We start from the raw sequence: 13030 nt of genomic DNA, 5'->3' as shown, positions 1-13030 counted from the left end.
GGTTTTTATTCCACAAGAATAAAGAGTTCCTTAACATCTGCTGATTTTAAGGTGATGAAAACATGTCTTGTGCATCGTAAAGCTACTAAGTTTCAACCTTTAGTTTAACTGAAAATGTTTACATTTTTGTCCAAGTTTGAAAGAAATCTTTTATGATAACTCAGAAAACCCCATGCAGTGACACACTTCAAAAGAAAAAGGTGAAAATCACAATTTATGCACCTTCATTATCCAAGTTGGCGTGTTTCCATAAAGAAAGCCTTTGAGCTGTTATGCAATGGTGCAGCAAGGATTACAGTACTGCCGGCTGTTGGATCAAAAAAAAAAAAAAAAAAAGAAATACTCCGGGAAAGTATACAGTACTGCAACCATATTGTCTGCATATATTCCGGGAAAGTCCATAACGTGTTTGGATACCAGAAGTAGAAGTGCTTCTGCTTTTCCAGAAGCAGAAGTCAATCCAAAAGTCAAAAGCAAGAATACTTTGCTTCACAAAAAGGTTACCTTTTTACTTCTAGCTAGGGGTGGGATTTGGGTTGGGTCAACCCACCCAACCCATACCCAACCCGAACGTTGGGCGGGGCATGGACAATGTATTTAAAAACTTTGGGCAAGTTTGGACATAGATTTTATAAACCCGAGTTAAATTTGGGCAAGCATGGGCACAAATATTTTTACCCAAGCAACCCGCCCAACCCGAAGAACTACGAAATAATTATATAAAATTATTTTTATAATTGGTATTATTATCTATTTAGAGTAATTTTAAATATTACATCTTCAAATATAATAATGAAAATATAAATTATATCTATCTCATTAATCATTCAATATGGAAAAAAATTATATTATTGTAAATAATCTTCAGTTAATTGGAAATTTAAGATAAATATAGCAATTAAATCTTATTATTACTAAAATTTGTTATTATCATATTACCAAACTCATATGTCTAGCGAAACTTGGGCCAATCCGAGGAACCCGAAGAACATAACTTGGGCGAACTTGGGCAGTATTTCCATGGGTTCCACGGGTTCGACGGGCAATCTGGGCAAATGATTCCTAGCTCGGGTCTGCCATGGCCAAGCCTTCTAACCCGCCCAACCAACCCAAGTCCCACCCTGATGTAGAACATCTCTAGTTCTTCTAGAATCTTCTCAACTTGTTTATCAAGTTAAGCACTTCCTGTTTTAGTCTTTAAAGATTTCTATTTTTAGAGTCTTTCTCTTTTTAGTCTTTTACTTACGCCTATATATACAGGCTTCTTTCATTTATTGAGGTACAATTATTATTATCAAATTATTCAATATAACTCAGTTTGAGTCATCTATTATCTTTTCTCAGCAAACCTTGTTTACTTTCATCTGTTTTCTCACCTCTTTCGTCTATTCTCATCTCAAGCAAACTCTGCTTTACTTTCTTCTTACAAGTGCTACATTAAGTGGCATCGAGCCAGCGTTTTGAGATTCTTATCTCAAAACATATCCTCAATTCGCTTCTGCAATTCAAACCCTAATATGTATATATATATATATATATATATATATATATATATATATATATATATATATATAAAAGAAGAAGGTTCTTTAGTTAGTTTCTATGGGTGACCAAATCACAAGAGCAGAGTTTGCAAAATCTATAGATAGATTAGATCAACTTGACAAGAATGTTGCAAGTATACAAAGCATCTTAGAAGATATGCAAAAGAAGATGAATCTCAAAGAAAATTCTGATGGTGGAAGAAAATCAGGAAAAGAAGAAATTTCTGACAATGAAAATAACTCACAGGAAGAAGGAAAACATTCAAGATCAAAGTATGATTCAAGAGAAGAAAAGAAATCTAATTCCACCCGTGACATCCATACCACAGAAGGAGTTAAAAAAAAATCATCATACTAGACAGTATCAAAGAGACAGCTATCACCAGAAATTTGCTAACCCTCAATTTAGCAGTAGTGAAGATGATGCTGAAGAATATCTAGGAAGTGATTGGGCTGGAGAAAGACGTACATGAACAAATCAAAACTCTTGGATCTCTACCTGATTACAAACTGAAGGCTGATTTTCCTACGTTCAGTGGTAGGTTCAAAATAGAAGAGTTACCAGACTGGTTTTATGAAGTTGAATATTTTTTTCGACTTTATGGATGTACCAGAACGAATTCAGGTGAAACTAGTTGCTTACAAACTCAAGGGAGGAGCTGCTGCATGGTGGTCTAAGGTGGGTGAAGATTGCAAGAATTTTAGTAAACCACCAGTAAAGTCATGGAGAAGAATGAAGGAACTCATAAGAGATAAGTTCTTGCCAAGAGACTACAAACAACAACTTTTTATTAAGCTTCAAACTTGTCGATAAGGTGCAAAGTTAGTAGAAGAGTATGTCTCTGAATTTTACAACTTGATAGCACGTAATGAACTTAACGAAAGTGAAGAACAACTTGTAGCAAGGTTTATCGAAGGTTTGAATCGAGTGATTCAAGAAGGAATGACTCAAATAACTTACAACATGGTTGAAGCAATTCAACAGGCCATTAAGATCGAACGATAAGTTCTTAGTTCTGCAAGATTTCCTCTTAAACAAAATCCAAAATATCAAGGTAACTTCAAAACCTCTTCTTCATACAATAATTACAGTGAGAGCTCTTCTTATCAAGATGATATCCCTAGTGGACAACAATTTCGATCTACCAATTTTACTAATTCTCGTACACCAAAGAATACTTCACCTATTCTTCCTATTCCAGCTGAATTTCAGTCCGTACAATAATCCCAGTCTGTTACTTCCATACCAAGTAACACCTCAAATACCCGTTTCCCAAATAAAAAACAAACATCTTTTCCTCTTCCACAAAAAAACTTGAATCCCTATGCTAAATTTAGAGGAGAAAAATGTAATAAATGTCAATTACCAGGTCACACTTCTTCACAATGTCGTAGAGTTCATGGTTTGGTACAAGGTAGTCAAGAGGATTTACACAAATACAATGGTTTGGTTAATGATACTACACAGGAGTCGGAAGAATTTGATGTTGACGAGACTATTGAAGCAGATGAAGTTGGAAAGATGTATGGAGATCATTACATTGGTGTGATACGACCATTACTACTTTCTGAACCTTCTCATTCTCAGCGTGATAGTACTTTTAGGACTAAATGTTCCCTTGGTGGAAAAATAGTTGACATGATTATAGACAGTGGTAGTATGGATAACTACATTGCAGCTGATGTAGTTAAGAATTTGGGTTTACCAATGATTCCAGATCCTCAACCCTATTCTGTTGGTTGGGGAAATAATTCTTCTTCTCAAGATATTACACATAAGTGTCTTGTTAAGTCTTCATTCATTGGGTATGAAGATGAAGTCTTATGTGACGTGATCAATATGAATGCAACACATTTACTTCTTGGAAGACCATGGAACTATGATATACGTGCAGTTCATAACTGTTTTGAGAACACGTATACCTTTTATAAAGATGGGAAAAATAAAATTTTGGTTCCTTCCAAAACTGTAGCTATTTAAAAAAAACACAGTGATGGAAAAACTAGTGTCATAGTGGCCTCTATAGTTAAGTCTCTACATTCTCATACGCTAAGTTCTCATGAAGCCCTTAAACATGAAGTGGACATTCCAAAAAAGGTACAACCATTGCTTATACAATGCAAGAGTTTATTTCCTGATGAATTACCTACTTCCTTGCCTCCATTGAGAGATCTACAACACCAAATTTATTTAATTCCCGGATCTTATTTACCAAATATTGCTCATAACCGTTTAAGCCTTACTGAGCATGACATTCTTCGAGGAAAGGTAAATGAATTATTACAAAAGGGTCTAATAAGGCTTAGTAAGAGCCCTTGTTCGAGTCCATCCTTTTTAGTAAGCAAGAAAGATGGTGGATGGAGGATGTGCATCGACTACAGAGCTATTAATAAAATCACTATTCCTCATCGATTTCCTATCCCTCGGCTTGATGACATGATTTATATGTTAGTAGGTGCAAAAGTTTTCACTAAACTTGATTTAAGAAGTGGATATCATCAGATTCGCATACGTATTGGTGATGAATGGAAAACTACTTTGAAGACTCAAGAAGGATTGTATGAATGGCTAGTAATGTCTTTCGGCTTATCTAATGCTCCTAGTACTTTCATGCGTCTAATGAATCAGGTACTACAACCCTTTCTTGGACATTTTTTATCGTTTATTTCGAGGATATCTTAATCTACAGTCATAGTGAAGATGAACACCTTATACATCTATCTAAGGTTTTCGAAGTACTTGCTGACAATATGTTTTATGCAAATCTTAAGAAGTGTACGTTTCTTTCAAGCAAAGTCACTTTCTTGGGTTATGTTATTTCTGATGCCGGTATTGCAGTTGATGAAACTAAGGTTAAAGCAATTAAATGGCCTACACTAACATGTATGAAGGATGTTAGAAGTTTTCATGGCTTAACATCATTTTATAGGCGTTTTGTGAAGAATTTTAGTTCGATTGCTGCTGGCCTCACAGATTGCTTAAAGGGAGAGAAATTTTTTTGGACAGAAGAAGCTGACAATAGTTTCAATATTCCAAAAGAAAAGTTATGCACCACACTTATACTTTCCATGCCCGATTTTAACAAGACTTTTGAAATCGATTGTGATGCTTCAATAGTTGGCATTGGTGTTGTTTTATCTCAAGAGGGACATCCCGTGGCATATCATAGTGAGAAGAATTCTGATACAAGAAAAAAATGGTCTACATATGAACTTGAATTGATTGCTTTAGTTCAAGCTTTAAAGCAGTGGCATCCTTATCTTGTACATAAAGAATTTGTGGTCAATACAGATCACCAAGCTTTGAAGTACCTTCAGACATCAGCTAAGGTGAACAGAATGCATGATAGATGGTTATCCACCATCAATCAATACACATTCTCTATTCGACATAAAAGTGAGAAGTTAAATACAGTCGCTGATGCTTTAAGTCGACGTACTCATCTTCTTGTTACTCTTAATAACGAAAGTGTAGCTTTTGATTTTATCAAAGAAGTTTATCCAGATGATGAAGACTTTAAAGATATTTGGAAAACCTGCGGAACAAAAAATGGTGGAGAAGCTGGATTTTTGATACAAGATGCTTTTCTTTGTAAGGATAATCGACTATGTATTCCTCAAGGTTCATTGCGACTTCAGTTAACTCAAGAACTACATGGCAGTAGTCTTGGTGGTCATTTTGGTAAAGATAAGACAATTTCCTTGGTTGAAGAAATATATTTTTGTCCTTCATTAAAACGAGATGTACAGAAATTTGTTCAAAAGTGCATGGTTTGTCAGCGTTCTAAAGGTACGATTCAAAACATTGGTCTTTATACTCCTTTACCCATTCATGAAGCTCCTTGGGTTGATGTTAGCATGGATTTTATTTTGGGATTACCTCGTACATCTAGAGGGAACGATTCTATTATGGTTGTCGTGAATAGATATTCCAAGATGACACATTTTGTTGCATGTAAGAAAACGACAGATGCTTCAAACGTAGCTTATTTGTTCTTCAAGGAAATAGTACGTCTACATGGTGTACCTAAAACAATAACGTCTGACAGAGACACTAAATTCTTAAGCTAATTTTGGAAATCTCTTTGGATGAGACTCGGTACTAAACTGCAGTATAGTACAACTGCTCATCCGCAGACTGATGGACAAACAAAGGTTGTTAATCGTTCACTTGGGAATTTGATTCGAGCGAAGATAACTGACAACAAAGAAAAACAATGGGATGTTTTACTGTCTCACATGGAGTTTGCGTTCAATACTTTTATTAATCGATCAACAGGTAAAACACCATTCGAGATTTTTTATTCTAAATTACCAAATCATGTACTTGATTTAGTGGTTATACCAAAGGTTTAAAGGGCTAATGTTCAAGCTGATAAGATGGTAGACAAAGCTGTTCAGATTCATCAAGAAGTGAAAACAAAACTTGAAGTTTCTAATGCCAAATATAAAGAAACTGCAGATCAACACAGGAGACTTTAAATTTTTCAAAAGGGAGATTTGGTTATGATTCATCTGCGTAAAGAACGTTTCCCTACAGGTACATACAATAAGACTAAGATGAAGAAATATGGTCCTTTCAAGATTTTGAAAAAGATAAATGATAATGCTTATATAATTGATCTTCCTTCCGATTGGAATATCTCTAACATTTTCAATGTTCAAGAGATTTTTACTTTTCATGGAGACATTTGAGCAACTCGTGGACGAGTTATTTCAAGAGGGAGGGACTGATGTAGAACATCTCTAGTTCTTCTAGAATCTTATCAACTTGTTTATCAAGTTAAGCATTTCCTATGTTAGTCTTTTGATATTTCTCTCTTTTTAGTCTTTTACTTACGCCTATATATACATGCTTCTTTTGTTTATCGAGATACAATTATTATTATCAAATTATTCAATATAACTCAGTTTGAGTCATCTATTATCTTTTCTCAGCAAACCTTGTTTACTTTCATCTGTTTTCTCACCTCTTTCGTCAATTCTCATCTCAAGCAAACTCCGCTTTGCTTTCTTCTTACAAGTGCTACATTAAGTGGCATCGAGCCAGCGTTTTGAGATTCTTATCTCAAAACAGATCCTCAATTCGCTTTTGCAATTCAAACCCTAATATATATATATATATATATATATATATATAAGAAGAAGGTTCTTTAGTTAGTTTCTATGGGTGACCAAATCACAAGAGCAGAGTTTGCAAAAGCTATAGATAGATTAGATCAACTTGAAAAGAATGTTGCAAGTATACAAAGCATCTTAGAAGATATGCAAAATAAGATGAATCTCAAAGAAAATTCTGATGGTGGAAGAAAATCAGGAAAAGAAGAAATTTCTGACAACGAAAATAACTCACAAGAAGAAGGAAAACATTCAAGATCAAAGTATGCTTCAAGAGAAGAAAAGAAATCTAATTCCACCCGTGACATCCATACCACAGAAGGAGTTAAAAAAAATCATCATACTAGACAGTATCAAAGAGGCAGCTATCACCAGAAATTTGCTAACCCTCAATTTAGCAGTAGTGAAGATGATGCTGAAGAATATCTAGGAAGTGATTGGGCTGGAGAAAGACGTACATGAACAAATCAAAACTCTTGGATCTCTACCTGATTACAAACTGAAGGATGATTTTCCTACGTTCAGTGGTAGGTTCAAAATAGAAGAGTTACCAGACTGGTTTTATGAAGTTGAATATTTTTTTTCGACTTTATGGATATACCAGAACGAATTCAGGTGAAACTAGTTGCTTACAAACTCAAGGGAGGAGCTGCTGCATGGTGGTCTAAGGTGGGTGAAGATTGCAAGAATTTTGTTAAACCACCAGTAAAGTCATGGAGAAGAATGAAGGAACTCAGAAGAGATAAGTTCTTGCCAAGAGACTACAAACAACAACTTTTTATTAAGCTTCAAACTTGTCGACAAGGTGCAAGGTTAGTAGAAGAGTATGTCTCTGAATTTTACAGCTTGATAGCACGTAATGAACTTAACGAAAGTGAAGAACAACTTGTAGCAAGGTTTATCGAAGGTTTGAATCGAGTGATTCAAGAAGGAATGACTCAAATAACTTACAACATGGTTGAAGCAATTCAACAAGCCATTAAGATCGAACGATGAGTTCTTAGTTCTGCGATATTCTCTTAAACAAAATCCAAAATATCATGGTAACTTCAAAACCTCTTCTTCATACAATAATTACAGTGAGAGCTCTTCTTATCAAGATGATATCCCTAGTAGACAACAATTTCGATCTACCAATTTTACTAATTCTCGTACACCAAAGAATACTTCACCTATTCTTCCTATTCCAGCTGAATTTCAGTCCGTACAATAATCCCAGTCTCTTACTTCCATACCAAGTAACACCTCAAATACCCGTTTCCCAAATAAAAAACAAACATCTTTTCCTCTTCCACAAAAAAACTTGAATCCCTATGCTAAATTTAGAGGAGAAAAATGTAATAAATGCCAATTACCAGGTCACACTTCTTCACAATGTCGTAGAGTTCATGGTTTGGTACAAGGTAGTCAAGAGGATTTACACAAATACAATGGTTTGGTTAATGATACTACACAGGAGTCGGAAGAATCTGATGTTGACGAGACTATTGAAGCAGATGAAGTTGGACAGATGTATGGAGATCATTACATTGGTGTGATACGACCATTACTACTTTCTGAACCTTCTCATTCTCAGCGTGATAGTACTTTTAGGACTACATGTTCCCTTGGTGGAAAAATAGTTGACATGATTATAGACAATGGTAGTATAGATAACTACATTGCAGCTGATGTAGTTAAGAATTTGGGTTTACCAATGATTCCGATCCTCAACCCTATTCTGTTGGTTGGGGAAATAATTCTTCTTCTCAAGATATTACATATCAGTCTCTTGTTAAGTCTTCATTCATTGGCTATGAAGATGAAGTCTTATGTGACTGATCAATATGAATGCAACACATTTACTTCTTGGAAGCGTGTAGTTCATAACTGTTTTGAGAACACGTATACCTTTTATAAAGATGGGAAAAAGAAAATTTTGGGAATGTTGGATCCCTTATTTTCTCTCTCTATTTAATCCATGAGAGATACGAATCTTGTTGTTGGAATGATGGTTGGCTCAATAGTGGGGCTAGTCTATCAGGCTCAGCTTGCTCAAGGGGATGGGCCCAGTTTTGCTGAATCAAAGAAAAAGTTACTACCGAGTAAAATGTTATGCAAACCCATATCCTAACCGGGCCTTTACCTGCTTCCCATCAGTGCCGGCCCTGGAATTAGGGTTTTTTTTTTGGTCCTATGAACCCTCCACTTATATAGCTTGAATCTCCTAAACCATGGTTTCCAGAGTTTCAACTTTCAAAATCTGTTGGATGCTCTCCTCGTGATTCTGAAACTGTATATTCTTTAAACCCAACCCCCTGAAAAGCTTGAATCTCCTAATAAACCCTTTTAATGGCATCATCAACATCACAGATTTTCGGTGGTACATCTTTCCCATCAACAACAACAACAAGACAATGTACTTCTAGAAATCTATTTTTAGGGCAAAGATTAAATTCAAGAGTTTCATTTAGATCACAAAGAAGAAATTATGGTCCACTTAGAGTTGTGGCTGAGAAAGTTGTTGGTATTGATTTGGGGACTACTTATTCAGCAGTAGCAGTAATGGAAGGTGGGAAACCTACTATTATTACTAATGTTGAAGGACAAAGAACAACACCATCAGTTGTTGCCTATTCTAAGAGTGGTGATAAATTAGTTGGTCAGATTGCTAAGAGACAAGCTGTTGTTAATCCTGAGAATACTTTCTTCTCTGTCAAGAGATTTATTGGTTGGTTAATGAGTGAGGTTAAAGAAGAATCTAAACAAGTTTCTTACAAAGTTGTTAGAGATGAGAATGGAAATGTTAAACTTGATTGTCCTGCTATTGGTAAACAGTTTGCTCCTGAAGAAATCTCTGCTCAGGTTTGTTCCTTTTCTTTTAGGGGGTTTTGATTTGTTTACTTGTGTACTAAATTTGGGTCATTTAAGAATTGGGTTTTTGCATGAAACCTGATTAGTTAGCATGTGTTAATTCTTAGTTTTGCTCCGAATGTGGTATTTGCTATTGCCTTTTTAGCTGATGATTATGGTATGTTAGCATGAGATGAATTGGCATGGATAATGTAATCAAGACTAATTGTTTTTTGTGCTTACGACGAGAGGTTGTTGTGTTTTCTAGTTTCACCTAGGGCAAGGCCAGATGAATTGGCAAAGAGACATGAAAGTTTTGTGTAATGACATTTCCTGCTTGGTGTTTTGAGATTTAAGGGGTTTGCGTTTACATGTACTTATGTTTCAACGTTGTGTTTGAATTGTAGGTTAGTGTTCTGTTCTTTTTGGTTTTGCATTTTGATGAAATAGTGCTTACATCTTTTTGCTTACAGGTCTTGAGAAAACTTGTGGATGATGCATCAAAGTTTTTGAATGACAAAGTCACAAAAGCTGTTGTTACAGTACCTGCCTACTTCAATGACTCTCAAAGGACAGCAACAAAGGATGCTGGAAGAATTGCTGGTTTAGAGGTTCTTCGTATCATCAACGAGCCAACTGCTGCTTCATTGGCCTATGGGTTTGAGAAGAAAAACAATGAAACAATCCTGGTGTTCGATCTTGGTGGTGGTACCTTTGATGTTTCAGGTACTTCATTATTCGAATTTCGAAGTTTATTTTTGTGCAATTCATAGTGGCATATGAGTGCATGTATTACCAAATATCGTTTTAGATGTACAGTCTTTTCAGTTTTCAGGCTTTTTGAAAATGCCTAATTTTGAACAGGCTAGTTAGATGTTAAAATGGGCACTTTGGTTCAGTTATTGTGGTTTAAGTGTATTGGTGCTTTTGAGGTGTTGCTGAATGTTCAAAGGCTTGGGAGTCGGACTCCAAGTTTTTCTTGAGCATCAGTGTTTTAAACAAGTTTATATTGAATACGCTTCTCTGCCTCTGTTGCAGTTCTCGAAGTTGGTGATGGAGTATTTGAGGTGTTGTCTACCTCTGGAGATACTCATTTGGGAGGTGATAACTTCGACAAGGTTGGTGCAGGCTTTCATTTGTGATGTACATGTGTAAAATGCTAAAATTATTATTCTGGCCGCAGTTACTGAGTGTGTGAATTTCCAATTTACAGAAAATTGTTGATTGGCTTGCTGCCAGCTTTAAGAGAGACGAAGGCATTGATCTATTGAAGGATAAGCAAGCTCTTCAGCGTCTCACTGAGACTGCTGAGAAAGCAAAGATGGAGTTGTCATCCTTGACCCAGACTAACATTAGGTGAGTTGCTGTCCTTGCTCATTCAGTGAAAGGTGCATGCAACAGTTTTTTGGCTATTGGCAAGCTCGCACGGGCACATGCTTCTCTATTTTCTACTGGCTGTGTTCGTGAAAGCTTACTGTTGTGTATCCGTTCTGCTTTGCAGTTTGCCTTTCATTACTGCAACAGCTGATGGTCCCAAGCACATCGAGACCACTCTTACAAGGGCCAAGTTCGAGGAGCTGTGCTCAGACCTTCTTGATCGGTATGTAATCTCCTTTATTCATCACCAGCAGTTTTTGACACATCTGGCTGTGAGACTTTCGTAGCTCTAACTCCTGTCTTCTCTTGGAAACAACTTTCTTAGACTGAAAGTTCCAGTTCAGAACTCTTTGAAAGATGCAAAGCTCAGTTTCAAGGACGTGGATGAGGTGATCCTTGTTGGTGGATCCACACGTATCCCAGCTGTCCAGGAGCTTGTTAAATCATTGACTGGTAAAGACCCAAATGTTACAGTGAATCCTGATGAAGTTGTTGCTCTTGGTGCTGCAGTTCAGGTTAGTTTTAGCTTTTTTCTTGTCGTAGTTGATATATACTCATGCGAGTGACAATATAAATCCACAAATACTGGGATACTTAACTGTTTCTTGATTTTTTGAACCACAGGCTGGTGTTTTGTCTGGGGATGTGAGTGACATTGTTCTCCTGGATGTCTCACCATTGTCTCTTGGACTGGAAACAATGGGAGGTGTGATGACCAAGATCATCCCGAGAAATACCACGTTGCCCACTTCAAAATCAGAGGTGTTCTCTACAGCCTCAGATGGACAGACAAGTGTTGACATAAATGTACTACAGGGTGAAAGAGAGTTTGTGAGAGACAATAGGTCACTCGGAAGCTTCCGTCTAGATGGTATTCCTCCAGCCCCACGCGGTGTCCCTCAGATTGAAGTCAAGTTTGACATTGATGCAAATGGTATTTTATCTGTTGCCGCTACTGACAAGGGTACTGGAAAGAAGCAGGACATTACGATTACTGGTGCTAGTACACTACCTGGTGATGAGGTATGTTTCTATAGACTATAGCACCATTTCTTCTGTAGCTTTTACTCTTTCAATTGCTGAATTGGCAAATCTCAAAGTCAACTAGAAGTTGAGCTCCTTACAGTATGAATTTTTTGTTCGAGGAATGCGAAACTGTCTCTACGGTTGTCACTTGTCAGCATTAACCACCGTTCTTTCTTGTGCAGTGAGGTCTACCTAGCTATCTATGGGCCTTTAATGTTTATTTACTGCGCATGTCAACTGTCGAGACGATGTTGTTTACGCTTGAATGTATAGCTCAATCTCGTTTATATGAAAACTCGTGCAGGTAGAGAGAATGGTGAAGGAAGCTGAGAGGTTTGCAGGTGAAGATAAGGAAAAGAGAGACGCCATAGACACCAAGAACCAGGCTGATTCGGTAATTTACCAGACAGAGAAACAACTCAAGGAGTTGGGAGAAAAGGTTCCTGCTGAAGTGAAGGATAAGGTAGAGGCAAAACTTGGAGAGCTCAAGGAAGCTGTCAGCGGTGGATCAACACAAGCCATCAAGGATGCCATGACTGCACTCAACCAAGAGGTGATGCAGCTTGGTCAATCTCTCTACAACCAACCTGGTGCTGGGCCTGCACCTGGTGGTGATGAAACTGCTGGGTCTCCAGGAGCTGGATCTGCCAAGGGATCTGAGGGTGATGTCATCGATGCCGACTTTACTGAGTGATAGCAAATGAGGAATTAAATTGTATGAACTATCTTTTTTTAGTGTTCTCTTTTACCCTCTGCACTGTATATAGGGAGATTTCTTGTTTGGTCCAAGACCCATATAGTTAGTTTTAGCAAGGTCCATCCATATTTTTTACTTACTTCAAGGTCCAAAACAGTTTAAAACATGGAAAAGACTGTAACAACCCCAACGCCAGACACGTCTACTCCACGTCTAGGGCTGTAAATAATACTCGAAAACACTCGGCCTGTTAGTACCCGCACGAGCTTGCCTATACTTGTATGAGCCCACTGCATATTACATTCTGCTATGGGCCGCCTGGCCTGGTTATCTATCTTAAATGGAACGATTTTTTGGGGACCATGATTTTTTTTTTGGGACCATGGTTCTATTTTTAGTAAGACATTTAGAAGTAAATCTAGGTCACTCCTTATCC

At 36.9% G+C, this 13030-nt stretch overlaps 1 protein-coding gene across 1 annotated transcript; it reads left to right on the top strand.

Annotated features, from left to right (window-relative positions):
• The first annotated feature begins 8874 nt into the window (after positions 1-8874).
• On the top strand, positions 8875-12733 carry LOC113338819 (stromal 70 kDa heat shock-related protein, chloroplastic-like). The gene is made up of 8 exons (XM_026584205.1): positions 8875-9506; positions 9968-10220; positions 10533-10612; positions 10708-10850; positions 10996-11094; positions 11197-11386; positions 11496-11894; positions 12202-12733. Exons 1-8 carry the CDS (start codon positions 8994-8996, stop codon positions 12589-12591), a joined length of 2067 nt encoding a protein of 688 aa, XP_026439990.1. The 5' UTR covers positions 8875-8993; the 3' UTR covers positions 12592-12733.
• Positions 12734-13030: the final 297 nt, after the last annotated feature.

Source organism: Papaver somniferum, unplaced genomic scaffold (genome assembly GCF_003573695.1).
Source record: "Papaver somniferum cultivar HN1 unplaced genomic scaffold, ASM357369v1 unplaced-scaffold_19, whole genome shotgun sequence".
Taxonomy (NCBI): domain Eukaryota; kingdom Viridiplantae; phylum Streptophyta; class Magnoliopsida; order Ranunculales; family Papaveraceae; genus Papaver; species Papaver somniferum.
The sequence above is the reverse complement of the archived record's forward strand: the minus strand, read 5'-3'. Positions and strand labels throughout refer to the sequence as shown.

Bases quoted from the DNA above. Each gene is read 5' to 3' on its own strand.
- LOC113338819 (XM_026584205.1), top strand. From the start codon at position 8,994: ATGGCATCATCAACATCACAGATTTTCGGTGGTACATCTTTCCCATCA. The intron at 10,613-10,707 runs GTTGGTGCAGGC...TCCAATTTACAG, and splicing joins GAGGTGATAACTTCGACAAG to AAAATTGTTGATTGGCTTGC. The intron at 11,895-12,201 runs GTATGTTTCTAT...AAACTCGTGCAG, and splicing joins GTACACTACCTGGTGATGAG to GTAGAGAGAATGGTGAAGGA.